We start from the raw sequence: 22,201 nt of genomic DNA, 5'->3' as shown, positions 1-22,201 counted from the left end.
TGCTTCTACTCATGGTGGAAAACTGACAGGCAGCCGCTGGGTACAAGCAGATCACATGGTGAGAGGAAGCAAGAGAGAGAGAGAAGGTGCCAGGGTCTTTTAAACAACCAGCTCTCACGGGAACTGATAGAGCGAGAACTCACTCACTAATCCCCTCTGCCCCAGGGAGAGCATTAATCCATTCATGAGGGATCCGCCCCCATGACTCAATCAGTTTCCAACACTGCCACACTGGGGATCAAATTTCCACATGAGTTTTGGTGGGGACAACACATCCAAACTTTATCATCCCCTATTCCCACCCAAACCTCCTTGGACCTACTTATTTACTTCATACATCTGTTGCATATACCTTGTCAGAAATGGCACGTCTTAAATCCTTTGAATAGGGTAAACTATTCTGGATGTCTGGACCATCACATTTTCAAGGATTTTTTTTTTTCAGTGTTTTTGGCTGGAGTAGATGGACCATCAAAAGCTTCTTTCGGGGCCGGGCCGGTGGTGCACTGCTATAGTGCGCCACTTGGGAAGCGCGGTGGCGCTCCCGCCGAGGGTTCAGATCCCACATACAGACCGGCCGCTCACTGGCTGAGCGAGGTGCGGGGGCATCGCCGAGGGTTGCGATCCCGTTGCCGGTCCCGGTCCGGTCCGGGCGCGACACTGAGGGTTGCGATCCGTTGCCAGCCACGAAAAAAAGACAAAAAGGAAAAAAAAAAAAAGCTTCTTTCTCAGTCAAACTCGAGTGCTTTTGGGTTTAGAGCAGAAGTTTCAGTCCAGATCCCTAAATGCTCTAACTCCTCTAAGTGTAGGATGAGTTATTTTGGCCATGGCTCTTTGAATAAATGTACAAAAAGTCAATTGCATTATGTGAAGCCAAAAATATCTTTTCAATAAGGATAAAAGTGAATTTCATAAAATCCAGGAAGCACAGACTGGCCTCACCATAAAGTGAAATGAGAAACTGAAACATCATCGGAATCAAAATTATTTTTTTCTCTCCAGGCCTTATGATCTCTTCACTTTGTATGTCTATTTCGTTTTTCTTTCCATATACCCATCCATTAGTTCTCACAGCTTTTTCTTACAGGTTCAGATGCAACACAAGGCAGCTCTGTAGCTCCAGGGTTTATATGTCCTGAGTTCAAATGGTCAACAAAGACACATGAGGTCTGTGAATCTTGCTTCAAATTCCTGACAGAGAGTATCTCATGGGCCTAACTTAGGCCGGGATCTACCTTTAGTCAAGTTGGCTGCAGCCAGGGAAAATAACTTGCAGTAAAAGCCTGACTATGGGTTTAAGTGTGCAGTTCTCAGAGAAGGGCAATCAAGGTCTGGGTGAACATCTCAAGTGAGTCAACTACTAAGATCAGTGGGCTATTTTCTATCTTTCAAAAAGTGTGATTAGAAGTAAAATATTCACGTTAGGCCCACAAAGAATAAGGAAAATATCAGATTTCTTTGACTGATGTGAGGTAAAAAAAAAAAAAAAAAATCATAAGTTGGTTTGATTACTCTTATCTCATGCCAGTCAGAATCTCTGTATAATTAATTTTAAAGTAGTTATTTAACAAAATACAAAATCAATTATTCCAAAGTAGGTAGATGCTGTTAAGTAAACAATAGATTTCAAAGTTTGGGGACAGTAGAAGGAAAATAATAAAAGTGGACCTCAGTGCTGAAAAGCTCAGGAACCTCAGTCTCAGCAGAGGGAAGACATCTCCAGATCCTGCTGCATAGGAGGAAGATTCAACGAAAGCACAAAATCTGTGACTCTACTGCCCTATTTGTAAAAATCACGAGAGCTTCTCCCCTTACATAGTGTATTAGTTTTCTATGCTAGGTAACAAATTGTCAAAAATTTAATAACTTAGAACTATAAAAATTTATCTCACACAGAATTTTCAAAAGTCAGTGCTGTGGATATTATTCCCTTTTTTTTTATTTGAAGAAGCTAAGATTCAGAAAGATTTTGTAAAGTGCCTAAAACTGTACAGGTAGTAAATGGTCCATCTATTACTGCATCTGGGTCTTTAAGCTCCAAAGGCCGTAAATTTCCATTACACCATGAAATCCAGCTCAAGTGTCACTGCCAGCACAACCTTTCTGTCCGTACAGCAGTCTCTCATGTGTCTCTCACAGTTAATGCTCTCTTCTTGATGTCATCACAATATCTATCCTTCCTTCCATTTACTCATTTATACATCCATCTTTCCAATTATAACAACCAATTGTGTTATGACACCAGTTTGGTCACATGCTCACATAAGTGGTGCATGGAGGGGTTGAGATCCCAGAGGCAGCAAGAGCAGGTAGGACAAAATTACAGAGGTGTAGGTGAGAGAATGTGAAGGTCTGAACAAGGCAGTGGCAGCTGACATGAGAGACATGAGACAAATACAAGGGGGCACTGCAGTAAGGAAAGCATGGCCACTGACCAGGGATGACCTGAAGAGGAGTGAGAAAGCTGGAGGAAGAGTCTAAGAGGATGTTGGTTGGATTCTGGAACACTGTATGGGTGGTCAGGAGAGAGCACAGAGCTGAGAAGGGTGATATGAGCATCAATGGAATCAATATAATGATGGAAGCCACAGAAAGAGATGAGACCTCCCAAGAAGAGAGCATAGAAAGAAAATGAAAAGGGGGTTGAGGATAGATCCTTAGAGGGCACCAACATTTACAGACCAGGCTGAGGAAATGGAAAATTAAAGGAGTTGAGGAAAAAATGGTCATAGACAGGAGAAAATCGTTTTTTAAGTAGCTAAGAATGGAGGGGGGACCTCGGTCAACCTCTACTTGCACCCCGAAGTTATGTTAAAAAAAAAAGCAATGAAAGGGAAAATCAAATACAAATTAAAAAGGAACAGAAAGAACTGAACACTTACCAAGTGCCAGGCATGAACTACGCATTTTATATATATCATTTCATTATGCTAACTGCAGGTTTTAAGTATAAAAGACTAGTTAAATGGCACCAGAGGTTCAAATCCTGGCTCTGTTACCCACTAGTTCTGTAAACTTGGATACGTTTTCTCTTTTCTAGATTAAGGTAACTCATTACACCTCACAGGGCAGAGTGAGTATCATATAAGATAATGCATTTAAAGTTACAGTGGTTATATGGTCAATCAATGAGAATCAATATAATCATTTCTTTGGGCTTGCTTTTATATCTGTCTCACCCACAGAGTGCTCCCATGGGTCTGTTTTAACAGTTTTGTTAATAACTGAATATGTAGTAGGCTCTCAATTAATATTAGTAGAATGACCAAAAGATCTCATTCCGCCCACATACCCTTGCCTGTGTGCACCCTTTTGTTCTCCTTAAGGAAGAGAGGATGAATTCTGATACACACACCGGACCATTTTAGGTTTCCAAGTTTCACAAGAGGAGTCATTCTTAACCACAGCTTAATTACCTGTTAATCAAAAGATACAGGTCAGTATTTAACTAGCCAGTTTCTTGCTAGAAGATAGTCTCTAATTCACTGATGCCCAATAGTTTTCAGAACCCTGTAGAGAGTTTCCACCAATAGAAGGCCCTCACCAGAAGTGTGCCCTGGACCTTGGGCTTCCCAGCCTTCAAAACTGTAAGAAAGAAATTTCATGTCTTTATAAATTACCCAGTGTATTCGTCTGTTTCTGTTGCTTATAACAGAATACCCAAAACTGAGGATATAAGCAACAGAAACAGACGAATACACTGGGTAATTTATAAAGACATGAAATCTCTTTCTTACAGTTTTGAAGGCTGGGAACTGCAAGATCCAGGGGCCACATCTGGTGAGGGATTTCCTGCTGGGGACTTTCAACAGAGTCCTGTGGCAATACAGGGTATCACATAGTGAGGGCTAAGTAAGAGCATTTTTCCCACATCCTTTCTTCCTCACCCATGATAACCCATTATTCCATGAATAGATTAATCCATTCAAGAGAATATAGTCTTCATGATCCAATCATCTCTTAAAGGCCCCACCTTAAAACACTGCCACATTGGGGATCAAGCTCCCACATAAGCTTTGGAGAGGATGAACATTCAGACCTTACGAGGAGTCTTGAAAGACACATCGTCCACCCCCTCTTCCTGAAAATGCTTAGTGTTATGAGCCAGACAGTGCTCTAAGTACTTGGTACCCAATCTTCATTTAACCCTCATGATAACCTGTAGAGGCAAGTACTATAGTATTATTGCCCCATTTTACACATGAAGAAACTGAAACACAAGAATTTAGGTCACGACACTTAATAAGTAGCAGAACTGGTGTCCAACGGAGGCAGTTTAGCCTACACTCTTAACCCTTTCATTGTGTTCTCAAGTTCCACCTCGACTGAATCAGAATGCCCATCACCTCCATTCTATTCCACAGTGTTGTTTTTATGAATTTTGCTTATACTAAACCTGTATTGAGTTGATATGCGGTCTCATAAAGAATAGCACCATCGTACATGCCACTGAGTCATTGTCTATTCTATCATCCCCTCTGTCTGGTTACTCTATCAGAAATAGTATACTTACCCTTAACCAGTGGTTAGTTTTTCATCTTATGGAAACTGTGGAATGTGTAACTGACCAGCATTTTATTGTGTTGACTGTTAGGAATTACACATTTGAGTATATATTGTCTATCTCCATTTTATGTCACCATATTTATTTCCTTTTTCCTTCTGTTCTAATTTCTCACTGGGAAGATTGAGTTAATTTATGTGAAATGAGAACAGTTGCTGAGACACATGCATAGTACGCCATTACCATCTCCTCCCAGGCTCTTGCCTGTGTTGTTTATGGAGACCCTCCTGCAGCCCCTCTCAAAGGGTCACACTTATTTCCAAACATCCCAAGTAAAGGCTTACAGGGCTCACTATCAGTTTTCTCATGTGCTCCCCCTTGGCCTACTGCACTGGTTTCCCACCTCAGCCCTTCTATGTGCAGCCACTGACACTTGTGACTTGGATGCTCTTTCTCAATACTGAAAAACATAGGTCCTCAAGGTGCGCTATGCCCTCTGGAGTCCTCACGAAGAAGTTGCTTTTGCGTCACAACCACCTGCGCTCTCCATCTCACCCCCACCTTCCCTTGTTCTCCTGTCAACCTCCCCTCCCTACCAGCTCACCAGACACATTACAACAACGTGTGAATCCCACTTGAGATCAGCTGACGACCTCCTACAGATCACTGTCTGTTCCCTGTGTTAGTGAACTCTCCCCAACTGGAGCACAGATTAATAATTAGCATTGCTAGGTCAGGGCTAAATCAGAATAAGAAATCTCTCTGAGGAGGGAAATATTCATTGTCTCAGGTAGAATGACCAAGCACCCCAGTTCGTGCAGAATCGTCCTGATTTCAGCACTAAGAGTCTCATTCCCTCAGGCAACCACTCAGTCCTGGGAAAACTGGGAGGGAGATCACCGAGCACTGAGATTCTCCAGTTTGAAACATGCCCCTTACACTGCAGACCAGATATCAATCCTCTTAGTCCAGCCTCATGTCTCTGCCCTAGCCCCCTTGACACACACACGACTCATACCATCATTGCCTGGTCCTCTGTTCCCCCAGCTTGTAGCAGGTCATATAAATTAGTGGTCCACATTGCTCCAGACATTACAACCTGCAGAAAAGCGCTCTCGTCCTCTCAGCCTCTTCTCTCAGCTTGGTGACCTTCTCAGTTATCACTCTTTGTGATATTTGCTTTTCTCTAATCAGCAGAGAGCCTGGTTAGAAGCACGGTGTTCTCAACGAGAGGCTGGATTTTAGATATTGCTAGAAGCTTGTGGAATGATCAGCACTTAATGCATCTTTTTGTATTAGATGGTCGTTCTTGGGAAGCGACCAGTGAGGAAAGTCCCTGGCATGTGAGTTCCCAACGAGAGGCTGGATTTTAGATATTGCTAGAAGCTTGTGGAATGATCAGCACTTAATGCATTTTTTTGTATTAGATGGTCGTTCTTGGGAAGCGACCAGTGAGGAAAGTCCCTGGCATGTGAGTTCGTCACACCTTGTTATCCTCCCACAGTCATAACTGCTTCCTTCACGCTGACATCTTCAACCCTTCCACCAGTTCTGGGGCCCATATGGCCTTGCCATCTGCTTATGTGACACCAACATTATGGCCTCCCTCCATGCATCCCTAAATGGGGTTGGGGAAGGTGATGGAGATGGCAAGTGTGCCAGCTGGCATCAGTGACACAAGCCTAGACTGATGAATCGTGGCCCCAGACAGGGAGGAAAAAGGGAGTGTGCCAATGGCTAATCATGCAGCAAGCGGACCTCTGCTTGTGGAAGCAGAATCAATGGGTGGAGTTTCTGTTCCTGCAGCAAATGCATCAGCTTCATTTTAATATGTGGTCACAAGAGAAGGTTCAATAGAAAAGAAAACAAGAAATCAAGATCTGAATTATTCTATTTTTGCTCTGCTTCTCTAAATAGCATTATTGGGGATTGCTTGAAAATGACAGGGAGGAGTTTCTGGCTGCTCAGGGGAAGAGCCACAGCAGGGTGATTCATGCTGGTGGGTCAGTTCTGTGGCATAAACTGCTGAAGCTTCCACCTACTTCCACTACCCTTTGAGTCTCCAAGATTCTCTCTTCTTTATTGTATGTCCTGCAATTTACTGATTGATTCAGTTCTCTCTGAATGCTGCTTCTAGGATTAAGCCAATCAGGCAGCTATTCAAGATTTGTTCTGTAGATTTCAAATTTATGTATATGATGTTGACTGTTCTGTTGTTGATTTTGATTTATTTGTTAAAACAGTTCTATGTTTAAAAAGTTTGTATTATTATACATGGAGTTCTTTTCCTACATATATATTCTTGCTTTTGTTTACTTCACTTTCACCTTTCCCTTTTTTCAAAGGAGTGGTAACACAAAAGCACCCAGTAAAATACAACACTCTTTCTAGGTAGAGCAAGCCGAGAGAGATGTTTTCAGCCACATGGATGAGATACACAAAAATTCCAGATGAGCCCTGTGCAGGAGACAGAGAAAGCTGCAGAGGCAGAGCCTCAAAACTGTTGGAATCCTAGTGGTATTACACCTTCAAAACATTGAAGTCAGCTGGATAAGTTCCTTCCCATCAGGTCAACTCAGTTGATCAGTCAAGCACAAAGAAATAGAAACTTCATGGCTTTGACTTTGTAAACTAGCTGCAGACAAGAGTGCCCACTAGCAGGAACAGCTTTGTAGTACCTATCTCTCAGTCTTATAGGAAGCATACTTATCCAGGTCTCTTCTCTGTTGCTATAAGAAAAAACCAAATGCCTGAACCAGCAGATATGGCTAGTATGAAGGCTGGCGCCTTACCCATGGTACTTCACAACTTCAGGTGTGGAGAAATACATGGGAGTGTTCAGAGATTACTGGATGGCCAGAAGCTGTGACAGGAGATCCACTGGGTAGAAAATGCCAAACGCTAGAATATAATCCTCGTAGATCCAGAAACAAATCATGCATAAGGGGTAGAGAATGAAGAGTCTGATTTGTGACCTACTTGGAATAAAAAGAAAGGTGTGGATGGATGTGACCAAGAGGTAAAGACCTTTATGTTTGTACGTGAGACACACTACAACTGGGAGATGGAAAGATGTTGAAAGAGGGAAGATTGGAAGGATGGGGAGTATTGCTAAATCCAAATGACTATAAAGAAAATGGTGCCTTCTGCTGTGCATAAGGGGTAGAGAATGAAGAGTCTGATTTGTGACCTACTTGGAATAAAAAGAAAGGTGCGGATGGATGTGACCAAGAGGTAAAGACCTTTATGTTTGTACGTGAGACACACTACAGCTGGAAGATGGAAAGATGTTGAAAGAGGGAAGATTGGAAGGATGGGGAGTATTGCTAAATCCAAATGACTATAAAGAAAATGGTGCCTTCTGCTGTGGTGAGGCGGATGTGCTGGTTCCAGAGTGGGTTAGAGTGAGGGTGTAAAGCTTCATTGTTGTGGCTAACATGACAGATAGGAAAATGGATAAGAATGCCCAACAGTGCCTCTCTGCGCTGAAGTTGAGCTACTGTGCCTCCCCCATAGTCCTCCACCCTTTTGAATAGGATGCAGTTTTGATACCCTGACACAGATTGTTTTCTGTTTTTTTCCTAGAGATCAGGTTTCTAATCCTGGCTTTCACACTAACCAGCTATGTGACCTTGGGTTAGTCACTACAGGGCCGGAATAAGAACTTTAGACTTCCTAAGCTCTGAAAAGAGGATTTCCCCCTTACTGACTTTTATGCACTTCCAAATAAAAACAACTTTAAGCCATAAATGTATAACAATGTCCTACCAAGTTCTGATTTTTTCCCATAATAAATACTTTGATATCTTTAAAGAAATCAATATTTAAAAATATTTTTTCTCCATTTAAGTTTCCCTGAATTGTTAATGTGCATTCTAAGCACATGTTTAGTTTAAGTGGTCAGTTTCCCTTTCTGGGCCTCAGTTTTCTCATTTGTGAAATAAAGATGTTAGACTGGAAGAACTTTAAGATCTCTTCCAGCCTGTTTCTATAAGTTCATAAACTTAATGACCAGTTTTCTATCTACATTTATGACCCTCTTATCTTGGCATTTTGGTATTTACCAAATATAAACGAGAAAGATGATGGTACATTTCCATATCCCTTCAACTCCACATACCTATTAAAAGCTATATCTTAAACCTTGGTGAGCACCTAGGACATTTCTGAGTCAAAATGAAAGGATTATTGTGTCTCTTTTTACGTCTAAATCTTATGAAAGATATATATGTCTATAAGAAGATATTGTGATCAGCAAATTCCTTGCTTTACTGGTGGAAAGCATTTGGGAATAAAGGCAAAACCATTTTGGAAAAGGGTAAAAGTTCTGACTCATGTAGAATACCTGACAGAAATTTAGGATGTCGTTCTGAAAACTAGGCTTTGGCTTTCCTGTGAGTTCATTCATTCATTCACGATTCACCTACCTCTAACATTTTATGAAATTTCTCGTGAACAGAACTCACATCTAGCCAACTCTTATGCCACTGCCCTTTGACTTTTCCCAGGACACCTCTGTCCTGACTGGGAATACTGCCTTGGTTCCCATGCATACTCAGAGGGTGGCAGCAGGAGTTGGGGCTCTCTCCAAGCCTGGCTGTAGTCTGCCTTTCAGATGAGTGCTGTTCATTATTTGCTGGAAGATTTTATAACAGATGTTACAAGGCAGACAAACAAGCACACGCTCCCAGAGCCAGAGCACGCTGAGCCAGGCACGCACGCACGCGCCAGTACCAGGAGAGCCACAGGCTGGGGTGATGGAGGGAGTGTGCTCTGTGGGGCGAGCTCTGCTCCGAAGCCCTGCTAATGTCTCTGTGTGGCCATGCTGTATTTTCAGCTTGTCATCATGGCTGGGACAGTGCTGCTTGCCTACTACTTCGAATGCACTGACACTTTTCAGGTGCATATCCAAGGATTCTTCTGTCAGGATGGAGACTTGATGAAGCCTTACCCGGGGACAGAGGAGGAAAGCTTCATCACCCCTCTGGTGCTCTACTGTGTGCTGGCTGCTACCCCGACTGCTATTGTAAGTACAGAAATAGACTCCCTTCTTTATTGTCAGATAGCAAAGAATATTTCCTGTCTGCATTTTCTCCTCCTTCCTCTCTTCCTGGGCACTCACCAGCAGCCTTCCCAGTGGTATCCTGTTTCAGCCAAGACAGTGTAAGTGGAATGCTGCCTAAAAGCTCATTAAAATAGGTCTTATCTTTTGAAGTGTGGATGAATGTCTGAAATCAACAGTCACGATTGGCTAATGTGTGAAGAATAGCAACTATGCTCTTGAAAAAAAAATCCTAAATGTAAGTGCTGGCATCAACGTAAAGACTCAGATCAGAGTAGAATAGATTCCCCAGGGCCGGTATCTCCTGCTGCTCTGATTGAACTTCCAGAGAGGACAGAAATGAGAGAAATCGCTTGACCCGAAGATTGCTGTGATTCATTCTTGTTGGCTCTGGCTCCGTTCACGTTCCATCACATTCAATTAAATCGCAACTTTTCTGTGTCTAAACATGCTACAAAGTCAGTTTCCTTCCCACGTTTCTCTTCTAATAGCTGCCTCTCCCGACTCTTCCTCCCCACTACCTGCCCTCTACTTTTCTGGACAGTAATAAAAATACTGTCTAGCACGCTAAGGAATATACTGATTGCTCAGGTATTCAGTTCAAGTGTTTCTATGCCAATGTTTTGCTTGCTTTAAGATGAGAAATGGAATAGAATTGTGAGGAGAAACAATATGGACATAATGAGTTAGGACAAAGCTCCCCCTTCAATGAGAAGACTGTGCAGCCCAATACACCTGGATTCACATCCTGGCAGTGTGACTTTGGGCAAATCACCTTACCGTTCCCTCCCACACAAAATGAGGATAACTGGCAGCCGGGTTCTAGCTGTGCCCACCCCCAGAGGAAGGCTGATCTCTGCATCCCACTGACCTTTCCCTTTACCTGTTCTTTCCAGCCTGGGGAATAAAATAAAGCATAAAAGACACCCTCCCATGTTCCTCTACTCCCCAGATAAAATCAGGAGGCAGTGGGCTCAGTCTGGACTCAGATCCTGGTTTCTTCCTCTAAGCACAACATCTTTATATGTTTTCAGACATGCATCTCTGAGCAATCTATTGACTAACATATTTTCCTCTCTTCTTCACAGTCCCAGGAAATATTTATCATTGGCTAGGTTCTCCTATAACTGCTTTTTGTAATTATAGAGATTTTCCCATTGAAACAGATTAACATAAGTTATGAACATAAAATTAGAACAATAGAATTGGTAAATAAAATATGGAGTTAGTTTTCGAAAACTAAAATGTTAGTCTAATATAAAACAGAAGTTTTTTGATTTTTTAAAAGAATATAAGCAAAAATACATAAACCATTAAAGTCTGCTTACATTTCAATAAAATTGATAACAGTCTATGAAAAGATAATTTACTAACAATACCTTAAAGATGAGCAAAGCTGAAGACATTAACAGAATAAAATTTTCAACATGTCTAAAATTTACCTTTAGTACTGGGGACATACAGCTATAGAATAAGGTTCTTCCAAACATTCAGGGAATAAAAAATCCCCAAGTATATAAAATATTCCAGTGCCTACAAATAAATGAAAAACATTTCAATGCATATTATAAAACAAGAAAAATATGGATTTCAAAGACTTGGAAAGAAAATCCGCATAAGTACCCACGAAAGCACCCTCAATAATAACAACAATTTCACTTAGGAGTGTTAATACAAGCATATAAAAAAAATTGGTAGATTTGTCTAAAAATAAAAATCTTTGTTTTTTACATTTTTTCCAAGGTATCTTAACATTTACTTGTACATATCTGTGGAGTACAGTGTGCTGTTTCCATACATGCGTATACTGTACAATGATTCATTCATGGTAAATAGCACAGTTTTGTACCTATTACTCTGCCACTTTTCTTCCTTCCCCCTCCCCTCTCCCATACTCCGGAAACCATTATTCTACTCTTTACTTCTATGACAGCCACTTTTTTTTTTTTTTAAGAGTCCTCATATGAGATCATGTGGTATTTGTCTTTTTGTGCCTGACTTCAGTTAACATGATGGTTTCCAGTTTCATTCATGTTGCTGCAAATGAAAAGATAGCATTTCTTTTTATAGCTGAATAGTATTCCATTGTGTATGTATTCCCCAATTGCTGCACCCATTCTTCTGTTGTTGGGCATTTAGCCATCTCTCGGCTATTGTATTGCAATGAATGTGGGAAGGCAGGTGTCTTTGATATATTGATTTCATTTCCTTTGGGTATATACCCAGTAGTGGGATAGCTGGGTTGAAAGGTAGTATGGAGGTTCCTCAGAGAACTAAAAATAGATCTGTTTTCCACAATGGCTGTACCAATTTATACCCCCTCCACCAGTGTAGGACAATTCCTTTTTTTCCACATCCTCACCAGCATTTTGCTATTTTCTGTCTTGTTGATAACAGCAATTCTAATTGAAGTGAGCTGATATCTCATGGTGGCTTTTAATTCATACTAAAAACAAAGACTGCAAAAAAAGTCTGCAGCACATTCTTTTTTTTTTTTTTTTTTTAAAAAAGATGACCGGTAAGGGGATCTTAACACCAAGTCAAGGGTTGTCAGCACCACGCTCAGCCAGTGAGCGAACCGGCCATCCCTATATGGGATCCGAACCCGGGGCCTTGGTGTTATCAGCACCGCACTCTACCGAATGAGCCACGGGCCGGCCCTGCAGCACATTCTTAATACTTAAAAAGATGAGCTTCCTAAAATAAGAATGAGAGAATAGACAATTAACAAAACAATAAAGACTGTGCACTAAACATTATCAAAGAAAAATAATTTTAAAAGATACAGCACGTTCCCCTATATAGAACTGGCAAATGTTTTAAAGGAACATAGTCCATGTTGTTGAAAGTACATTCATACAATTCAAGTCAAAGTGTAAACTGATATTTTCTTTCTGAAGGGCAGTTTGTCAAAGAGCTTTATAAACTTCAGACCCACTCAGTTTCTTTCCTGGGATTTATGTTAAGGAATGTGTTAGAGTTTTATACAAATACCAAGATTTGTGTATAGGGATGGTCATCTCAGCAATAATTTTAATAGTGATGGAATGTGCTTGTGATTAATGTTAAGATTTTTTTTAAAGCCAAAAAATGATATGTATTTACTATATCACTAAGCAAAATTCACCCGATGGGTGAACTGTGTCTGTTCTCCGAACTATTATTACTCAGGGAGTGCCCTAAGATGACTTCCAACTGCAGGGACCCTGGAAACTATGGCTATGGAGGGGCTACACCACATATTGACTCCTATAGGGCATGTGGCTTCGAAGCCAGCGTGACTCCTGCATCCTCTGATGTGTGTGTAGTTTCTGTGGACCTGAGTATTTAATAGATCCTAAGAAGAAACCTTGCAGGTGTTACAAGTATAATCCAAATTTATACTTACATAAGAAGACTAGAAAGAAACTAAATGTTTTCCGCTATTACTTCTGAATGCTAATGTTATTTTTTTCTTTTCATATTTTTATACATTTCTTCCCAATCTACATGAATGTATATTATTGTGATATCAAAAGATGTGTTTTTAAAACCAATTGTATGCTTCAATTCTTCTGGCAATAATCATGAAATTACCAAACTTTAATAAGACTTGAAAATGGCAATTCTAATAAACAAAAACACAGCTGAAAAACAGAACTTTCTCTTTGGAAAAAAATGATACTAGCTCTTTCATTCTAAGATTTACATCAGAAACTCTTCTCCAGGCTATGGATTTTAACCATCTCTTTTCCATTGATTCATTTCCTCGAAATGATACAAATTGAAATGTGGGTCAAATGCCCCAGTGGGAAGTCAAGGGGATATGGTCAGAGAACAGTGATCCGAGCATTAAGAATCTGCAGCTCTACTCAGCTGTGTATTACGAAATTCTGATTCAGCATTTCCAATCCTCACAACAGCCCAGTGAAATAGAAAAGGGACACCCAAAAGAACACAGAGAAAGTGCGTGGTCCGATTCCTTCCATTTTTGAATTGAGCACATTGATACTCAACTAGGTTCAATGATTTGCTGAAGGTTCCAGCTAGTTCTGTACATGATTGGGCAACCAGCCACCCATTTGGTTCTACTTTTATATTCCTCCAAATGATGGACATTGCTGGGGACCAGGGCTGATTACAGCTGACTGTCTGATGGCAGAAAGTAGTATGCCCTTGCAACCCTGCTGATGGTGCTTGATCTTTCCTCAAGACCTAAAAATAAGTGAGTAGGTGCAGCACAAAAAGGAGAACAACTATTCTGATGCTCAGGGGAATGTCATAGGAGCTGTGCTCACTTCTGCCCCATCTTAGTGAGGTATGGCTTGTCCAAGAGCAGCCTTTGTTGAGCCACTGGGTCACAGATCCCAAGTACCTACCTAAGCAAAGTGTGCATCCTTCATTCTCCTCACAATGTAGTCATCTTTCCTCAGGGTTGGCCTGCCAAGAAAGGCAGGGGCTCAGTCATGGCTCTGCCCCCAGTAATTGTGTGACTTGTGGTAAGTTTCTCATCTGTACATAAAAGAAAAGGTTAGGCTAAATGATTTCCAAAATCCTTCCAATTTTCAGATTCCACGAGAACCAAAAAAGGAACATTCTGATGGGAAGGTTCCAAATGTTAGACACCCAACTCCCAAGTCACAACTTCCTTTTGGGAGTTCAATTTTGTACCTCTGTGCCTGGTCAAGTGTCCTACAGAACCGCACAGATTTAAAAATTCTTCCTTAAAACCATTTCCTATGCTCTCTGGAGTATAATGAAGGCAGGACTCCTCTTGAGTGATTTCTGTGACACTAACTAATGGCAAGTTTCAAAAAAGTAGTGCAACCTGGACTTGTCCTTGCCTTTCTTTGCATCCTCAAGCACGTTAAACATGGAAGAACATAGCACCCTACACTGTCGTCAGTGTCTCTGCAGATGCGCATTAACAACACTTCACAACTGCAGGGTCGCACAGGAAAAGACTCTGCTGCATGTTTGACCTGTCATTTTCTATTTCTTCTTTTGTTCTTTGCTGTCAAAAAATATCAGCATCATATTGAGATAAGGCCACATGGGATAAACTGCACAGGGCCAAGGCCACTGCTGTCCTAGATCTTTAGGAAAGTTGGACCATGGGAGAATTTATCATGTCCAGAACCATTTAGCCAAAAGTAGTGGCCCTTGCTTCAAATAATCTTCAGGTGTATTCTGACCACCTGAAGACCCTGGGTAACTATTGCCTCAGGCCTTCTGAATAAACTCATATAACCAGAGTCAAAGGAAGAGAGTCTGTTTGGATAAAAGGATTTGTTTGGCAGAGAATCTGATTTACCCTTATTTTATCTCAGCCCCAGTGGTACAAGGCATGAGAAAATGGCTATTAAACCCTTTTTCTTGGCCTCACAATGAAGTGACAGGGGAGTATTTAGTACTGAATCAACAGAACATCTGACTCCCAGCCCAAGAGAATTGAAATAGCTTGTAGTTTGCATGCAAGAATGCACGCTTGCATATATATAAGACTCATCTAAAATTTCCTAGGAAGGGAAGGGACAAACACAATTTGAAAGAAATTGTGAATCTTCATTTTGGGGTTTCTGGGCTGTAAGCTCTTAGAGCAAATGTAAAAGCCTGGAGCACAGTACGTATCACAAAGTGGGCTCTCAATAATGCAAGTCTGTTGGCTAGCTGACGAGGGACGCAGCTGCTAAAGCAAAGGAGACATTATACGGCCTTGTACTCCCTCATCTGCCTCTTGCAGGCTCTGAACAATCTCATCTGTTGCAACTCCTTTTTTATGTTTTATAATTCACATCTTTTTCTCTTTTGTACATTGTTACATGGCTTCCTTTTATAAAAAAAAAAATTTTTTTTACCATGAGCACATTTTTTTCATTGCTAATATACTCTTTACAATTTACATTTTTTCTGGGAAAGATTTATACATACCCCCATTAATTGAAGAAAAAATTCAATTGCTCATTTTCTGCCTGTACTTCAAATGAGTGCCCCAAATCTCCTTTAGAGGTTGCTTCCCCTGACACTATTCCACAGAGAGACGTGCATCACGCCTTGGAGATGTGTCTTTCAGTCATTGGTGACTAGATGATTGTGTTAAGGAGCTTGATCATTTGTTTCTTGAAAAGAATATTGTTTGCCTACAAGTATGTGATGATTAATTTACTTGATGATCACAATACATTTTACTTTTTACCAAGACTGATATTTTAGCAAACTTATTTAAAATTTCCATTTCTGTTATACCTGCTGTACAGAGGAAAAGAAAAAACACATAAGAGAACACTATGCTTTGGAAATGTACAGTGCCACTTTGGTGCTATCTTTTATATCAAATCTCAACTAAAGAGAGCCTTCTGAGTGGGGTGGATGTGGCCTCTGGAGTAAGACCAGTAGGGAGGCTTCAGTTTACAAAATACTTATTATCCCAGTTACTGAGTGATTTTCAAAATGTCATCATCCAAATGGCATCAGTTTGATTTAAGCCTTGAGCTTTGACAGGACAGGACATGTCTAGAGCTATAAAATCTGTTATTTACATCTATGTGTAATAAAGCAGAAATCAAGAACTCTTGAACCAACAAAAGCTCCGGAACTAAGGGGACCAGAACCTCTCTGCAGATATGGGATGCCAAGGGTACTCATTAAGAAAGATAAAAGAAAAGCAAGAAGACATTTGCAGTCAGGGCTGGCAGCAGAATCTTTATGTTTAAAATCTCCTGCATTACTTTCAAACAAAATCTGCAACAAAAACCACATCTGACTTTCTTGGAAATACTCATGACTACAGAAGCCTCCCAGAGAGGATCTTGGAAGCATCTAAAAATCCTTGAGACTGAGAACTCTGAAGTTACTTAGACACTCATGTTAGTGGGCATATAAAGAACTCTCTCCTTTTTCTCAGACTGTCAGAAATAAAATACCCAGAGAGTGGGCAAGATCAGGTCACTAGCCTCTCCTGTCCTTTACGAACCCAAAGTGGCAGAGATATCAACAGATGTGATGACTCTGGGGTAGGTTGGATCCACTTTGCTTTCAGGTAGGTTACATGGTGAGGGTGAAGTCCCATGAGATTACAGAAGTAAATGACGGCTGAAGGAAGACACACTGCAAGAAATCACACTAGCCCTGGAGAGCTTACCTGACTGAACTGAGATTGAAGCCCAATTATGTGATTTCAGTTTCCCTTAATAAGCCTTCTCTTGTCAGCTTCTATCAAAAAGGCAAAGATGTTGAAGCTGAGAAATCACCTTAGGGGTCTTCTAGTCCAACTTCTTCAATTGACAGATGAGAAAATGATGCCGAAAGGAGTCAAGTAATTAGTCCAAGATTAAACACCTGGTTAGGGGCAGAGTTGCGCTAGAATCACACCACATTTTCTTACTCTGAGACTAGGCACAATGATTTTTTTCATCTATTTCAACACAAGTTCCTGCCTAGATAGACCAGGAACTGAAGATAGCAAACATTTATTGAACATCTATAGATGCTTTTATGTATATTTTTTAATCTTCTAAACAAATTTCTGATATAGTTATTACCTTATGTTCAAATAACAACAACAAAAAGCCTGAGGCTCAAAAAGTTCTAATTACTTGCCCAAAGTCACAGATCAAAAAATGAGAGAGCTGAGATTTCAACTCCAAAGCCTGCATTTAGGAAATAGGAACAATTTTGATATTGTCAAGTACAAGAGCCACACTAGCATATGGATAAACTCAAAATATATATTGCAGGAATTCTAGATGTCATTTTTAATGGCAACTACATATAACATGCATTGAAATCCCCTTACAATATGAAACTATAATACATCTTCCAGTGACTAGGTTGGTTTTTTTTCACACAATCTGTTTATATTTTGAAAACTAAAATCTGTCCCCTAAATTTTTTGCATTTATATCAGTTATTTATCATTTACCATATCTCCTGTAAAACATTTGTGAAGGGGAGGGGTGGCACAAGATGGCAAAATAAAATTCTCCAGTGATCCTTCCCCCACATAAACATCAGTTTGAACAACTATCCATGCACAAGAATACCTTCACAAGAGCTGAGGAAATCAGCTGAGAGATTACAGTATGTGGTTGTAGTACAATAATAAGAAAAGACACATTGAAGAGTACAGGAAGAACAGTTTTTCATTACCCATATCAACCCTTCCCCAACTCCAGGCAGCAAAACATGGAGAGAGACATCACCCACTTGGGAAAAAGATATGGAAGTGAGACAGAACATTACCTTGGATCCTAACACTGGACCTGCTATAGTAAAACCCAGCACCAGGCACAGACCCCCATAGACTAAGCCTCTAGGCCCACCCGTTTCAGGTAGGACCCCACAGCCCCAGACTTCAGGCCTGTGAGGCAGACTTGATTTCTGGTTTGCACCACCACCAGGTTGACTTCAGCAACCCTGGGATCCAGACAGTACTCAGTGGCACTGAGCTTCAGGCACACCCCAGCCACATATCAGCTGCTGTGGTTTTTGGCTTCAGAACTATGCCAGACAACCTTCCCAAAATCTCTGGACAGGCTGACTGTCAAAGGAATTTCCCAAACAAAGCCAATCTCTGAAAACTGAAACAAATTCCTATGCTTCAAATGCACAGACATTGATACATGGCCACAAGGATCAAGAACAATAAGAGAAACAAAGGGACAAAATAAAGTGCCAGTGACAAATCCTAAAGAAACAGAGATGCATGAACTGCCTGACAAAGTATTCAAAATAACTGTTTTAAGGAGGCTCAGCAAACTTCTTGAAAATACAGAGAAACAATTCAGTGAAATGAGGAAAACAATAAGTGACTAGAACAAGACATTTAACAGAGAAATTTAAATAACAAAAACACATCAAACAGAGTTTTGGAGTTGGAAAGTATATTGAATAAAATTTAAAAAATGCAATAGAGACCATTTACAGTAGAATTGATCAAGCACAAGAAAGAATCTGTGAACTCGTAACAGATTACTTGAAAATATACTGTCAGAGGAGAAAAAAGAATAAAAAGAAATGAAGAAAGCTTACAAGATTTATGGGACAGCATCAACAGAGCAAATTTGAGTCATACAGTTTTAAGAAGAAGAAGAGAAAGATAAAGGGGTAAAAAGCTTATTTAAAGAAATAATAGCATAAAGCTTTTCAAATCTGGAGAAAGATGTAAATATCCAGGCACAGGAAGGTAAAACGTCTCTAATCAGATTCCATCTAAATAAGACTACCCCAAGACATATTTATCAAACTGTCAAAAATCTAAGACAAAGAGAGGATCCTGAAAGATGCAAGAAAAAAGAAGTGAACAACATATAAAGGAGTTCCAATATGTCTAGAGGCATATTTCTCAACAGAAACCTTACAGACCAGGAGAGAGTGGGATGATAAAGTGCTGAAGGAAAAAAGCTACCAACCAGGAACATGGTACCCAACAAAGCTTTCCTTAAGAAATGAAGGAGAGATGAAGATGTTCCCAGCTGAAGAAGTTCATCACCACAACTGCCTTACAAGAAATGCTAAAGGGAGTTCTTCAAGCTGAAAGAAAAGGATGCTAATGAGTAACACAAAAACATCTGAAAGTATAAAACTCAATGATAAAATAACTGCACAAATTCAGAATATTCTAATATTGTAATGGTGGTATATAAATCACTTATAGCTTTAGTATAAAGGCTAAAAGACAAAACTATTAAAAATAATAGCTACAATAACTTGTTAAGACATATGCAGTATAAAAGGATGTAAATTGTGAAATCAAAAATTCAAAATGTAGAGGGGACGTGAAGTAAAAGTACAGAGTTTTATTTTGTTTTGTGATCAAAGTTAAGTTGTTATCAGCTTAAAGCAACCTGTTATAACTATAAGATGTTTATTGTAAACCTCATGGTAAGCACAAAATAAAAAGCTCTAATAGATGCACAAAAAAATAAAAAGCAAGGAAAACATACCCCTAGAGAAAATCACTTAAACACCAAGGAAGACAGCAAGAGAGGAGGAAAGGAAGAAAGGATCTACAAAACAACCAGAGAACAATTAAGAAAAAGACAGTAGTAAGTCCTTACCTATCAATAATTCCCTTGAATATAAATGAATTAAATCCTCCAGTCAAAAGACACAGAGTGGCTGAATAAGAAAACAAGACCCAACTATATGCTGCCTTTGAGAGACTCACTTCACCTGTAAAAACATATGTAGACTGAAAGTGAAGGAATGGAAAACAAATACTTTATGCAAATGGAAACTGAAAGAGAGCAGGGGTGGCTGGACTTATGTCAGATAAAATAGACTTCAAGCAAAAACTGTCTCAAGAGACAAAGAAGGCCCTTATTTAATGATAAAGGGCTCAATTCATCAAGAGGACATAACTGAAAATATATATGCACCCCACATCAGAGCACCTAAATACATAAAGCAAATATTAGTAGATCTGAAGGGAGAGATAGAATGCAATACAATAATAATAGGAGACTCTAAAACCCCACTTTCAGAAATGGACAGATCATCCAGACAGAAAATCAGTAAGGAAACAAACTTCAACTATATCCTAGATAAATGGGCCTAACAGATAAATTCAGAACATTACATTTAAGAGCTGGAAAATACATTCTTTTCAAATATATATGGAACAGGGATAGATTATACATTGGGTTACAAAAACGTCTAAAAAAAGAAGATTTAAATCATATCAAGTATCTTCTCTGACCACAATGGTATAACACTAGATATCAATAACAAGAGGAGCTTTGGAAAATTCACAGACACATGGAAACATTATCCTGAACAACCAACAGGTCAATGTAGAAATTAAAAGGGAAATTAAAAAATTTCTTGAGACAAATGATAATGGAAACACAACATACCAAAACTTATGGAATACAACAAAAGCATTTCAAAGAGGGAAATTTGTAGCAATAAATGTCTACATCAAAAAACAAAGATCTCAAACCACCTAATGTTGCACCTCAAGGAACTAAAAAAAGAACAAACTAAGCCCAAAGTTAGTATAAGGAAGGAAATAATAAAGATCAGAGCATAAATAAATGAAATAAGATCTACAAAATCACTAGAAAAGATAACCAAAATCAATAAACCTTTAGCTAGACTAAGAAAATAGAAGACTCAAATAAAATCAGAAATGAAAAGGAAACATTATAACTGATACAACAGAAATATAAAGGATTCTAAGAGACTATCATAAACAATTATATGCCAAAGAATTGGATAACCCAAAAGAAATGGATAAATTCTTTGATATATACAATGTACCAAGATTGCATTATGAAGAAACAGAAAATTTGAACAGACCAGTAACAAAAAGAAAGATTGAATCAGTAATAAAAACTCTGCCATCAAATAAAAGCCCAAGGTGTGAAGGCCAGATCCACACTGGCAGGATGCCCATTACCACATCTTGGGCACGAGGGGTGACAATCAGCTTTGTATCACATGAATATTCATAACCAATAAAAAAATTTGTTTTTTATAATTCAGTCTTCATACTTGGTATAGAATAGAACTTTTTTCTGGAAAAAAGAAAAGTAACTGAGTACATTATTTTCCCCCAAAATGAAAAACATAGATTTTTTTTTTTTTACTGATTTTGCTTTTATAAAAATAATTCAAGCACTATGGAAATTATAGACAAGGTTGAAAAAAATCACCACACACAAAAAAATCCCATAACTTGATAGCTTCATTGCTAAATTCTACCAAACATTTAAAAGAAGAACTAATATCAGTTATTCTCAAATTCTTTTGATAAAGAGGAGGGAATACTTCCAAACTCATTTTGCCAGCATTACTCTGATACCAAAGCCAGACAAGGACACCACAAAAAAAAAAAAAGAAAGAAAAAGAAAAAGAAACTAAACAATATCCCTGGTGAACATAGATGCAAAAATCCTTAACATAATACTAGCAAACCAAATTCAATAGCACTTTAAAAAGATCATTAACCATAATCAAGTGGGATTAATCCCAGGGATACAGGATGGCTCAACATACCCAAATCAATAAGTGTAATATATAGCATTAACAGAATAAAGGACAAAAAATATATGATTATTTTAATAGATGCAGAAAGAGCATTTAACAAAATTCAACATCCTTTCATGATTAAAAAACAAAACTCAATAAATTAGGTATGGAAGGAATGTATCTCAACACAATAAAGGCCATATATGACAAACCCACAGCTAACGTCATACTCAACAGGGAAAACTTTCAAGTTTTCCCTCTAAGATTTGTAACAAGACAAGGTTGCCCACCCACACTCTCACTTCTATTCAACATAGTACTAGAAGTCCTAGCCAGAGCAAATAGGCAAGAGAAAGAAATAAAAGGCATACAAATTATAAAGGAAGAAGTTAAATGGGCCGGCCCGGTGGCGCACTGGATAGTGCGCCGCTTGGGAAGCGCGGCAGCGCTCCCGTCCGAGGGTTCAGATCCCACGTACAGACTGGCTCCCGCTCACTGGCTGAGCGAGGCGTGGGAGCAGCGCCGAGGCTTGCGATCCCGTCGCCAGTCCCCGGTCCGGTACGGGGGCAACACTGAGGGTTGCGATCCGTTGCCGGACATGGAAAAAAGAAAAAAAAAAAAAAAAAAAAAAAAAAAAAAAAAAAGGAAGAAGTTAAATTGTCCCTGCTTACAAATGACATTAT

At 39.5% G+C, this 22,201-nt stretch overlaps 1 protein-coding gene across 1 annotated transcript in view; it reads left to right on the top strand.

Annotated features, from left to right (window-relative positions):
* Nucleotides 1-9,132: 9,132 nt before the first annotated feature.
* The window catches only part of LOC103607003 (lipid phosphate phosphatase-related protein type 1), a 51,165-nt gene continuing 38,096 nt past the window's right edge, over nt 9,133-22,201 (top strand). Inside the window, exon 1 of the mRNA XM_008591559.1 lies at nt 9,133-9,530. Coding sequence (XP_008589781.1) covers nt 9,327-9,530 — 204 coding nt within the window. The 5' untranslated portion in view covers nt 9,133-9,326. The remainder of the gene's footprint in view (nt 9,531-22,201) is intronic.

The sequence above is a fragment of the Galeopterus variegatus genome, unplaced genomic scaffold, assembly GCF_000696425.1.
Source record: "Galeopterus variegatus unplaced genomic scaffold, G_variegatus-3.0.2 Scaffold7034, whole genome shotgun sequence".
NCBI classification, from domain to species: Eukaryota; Metazoa; Chordata; class Mammalia; order Dermoptera; family Cynocephalidae; genus Galeopterus; species Galeopterus variegatus.
Note: the sequence above shows the minus strand (reverse complement) of the source record. Positions and strands in the feature narration are given on the sequence as shown.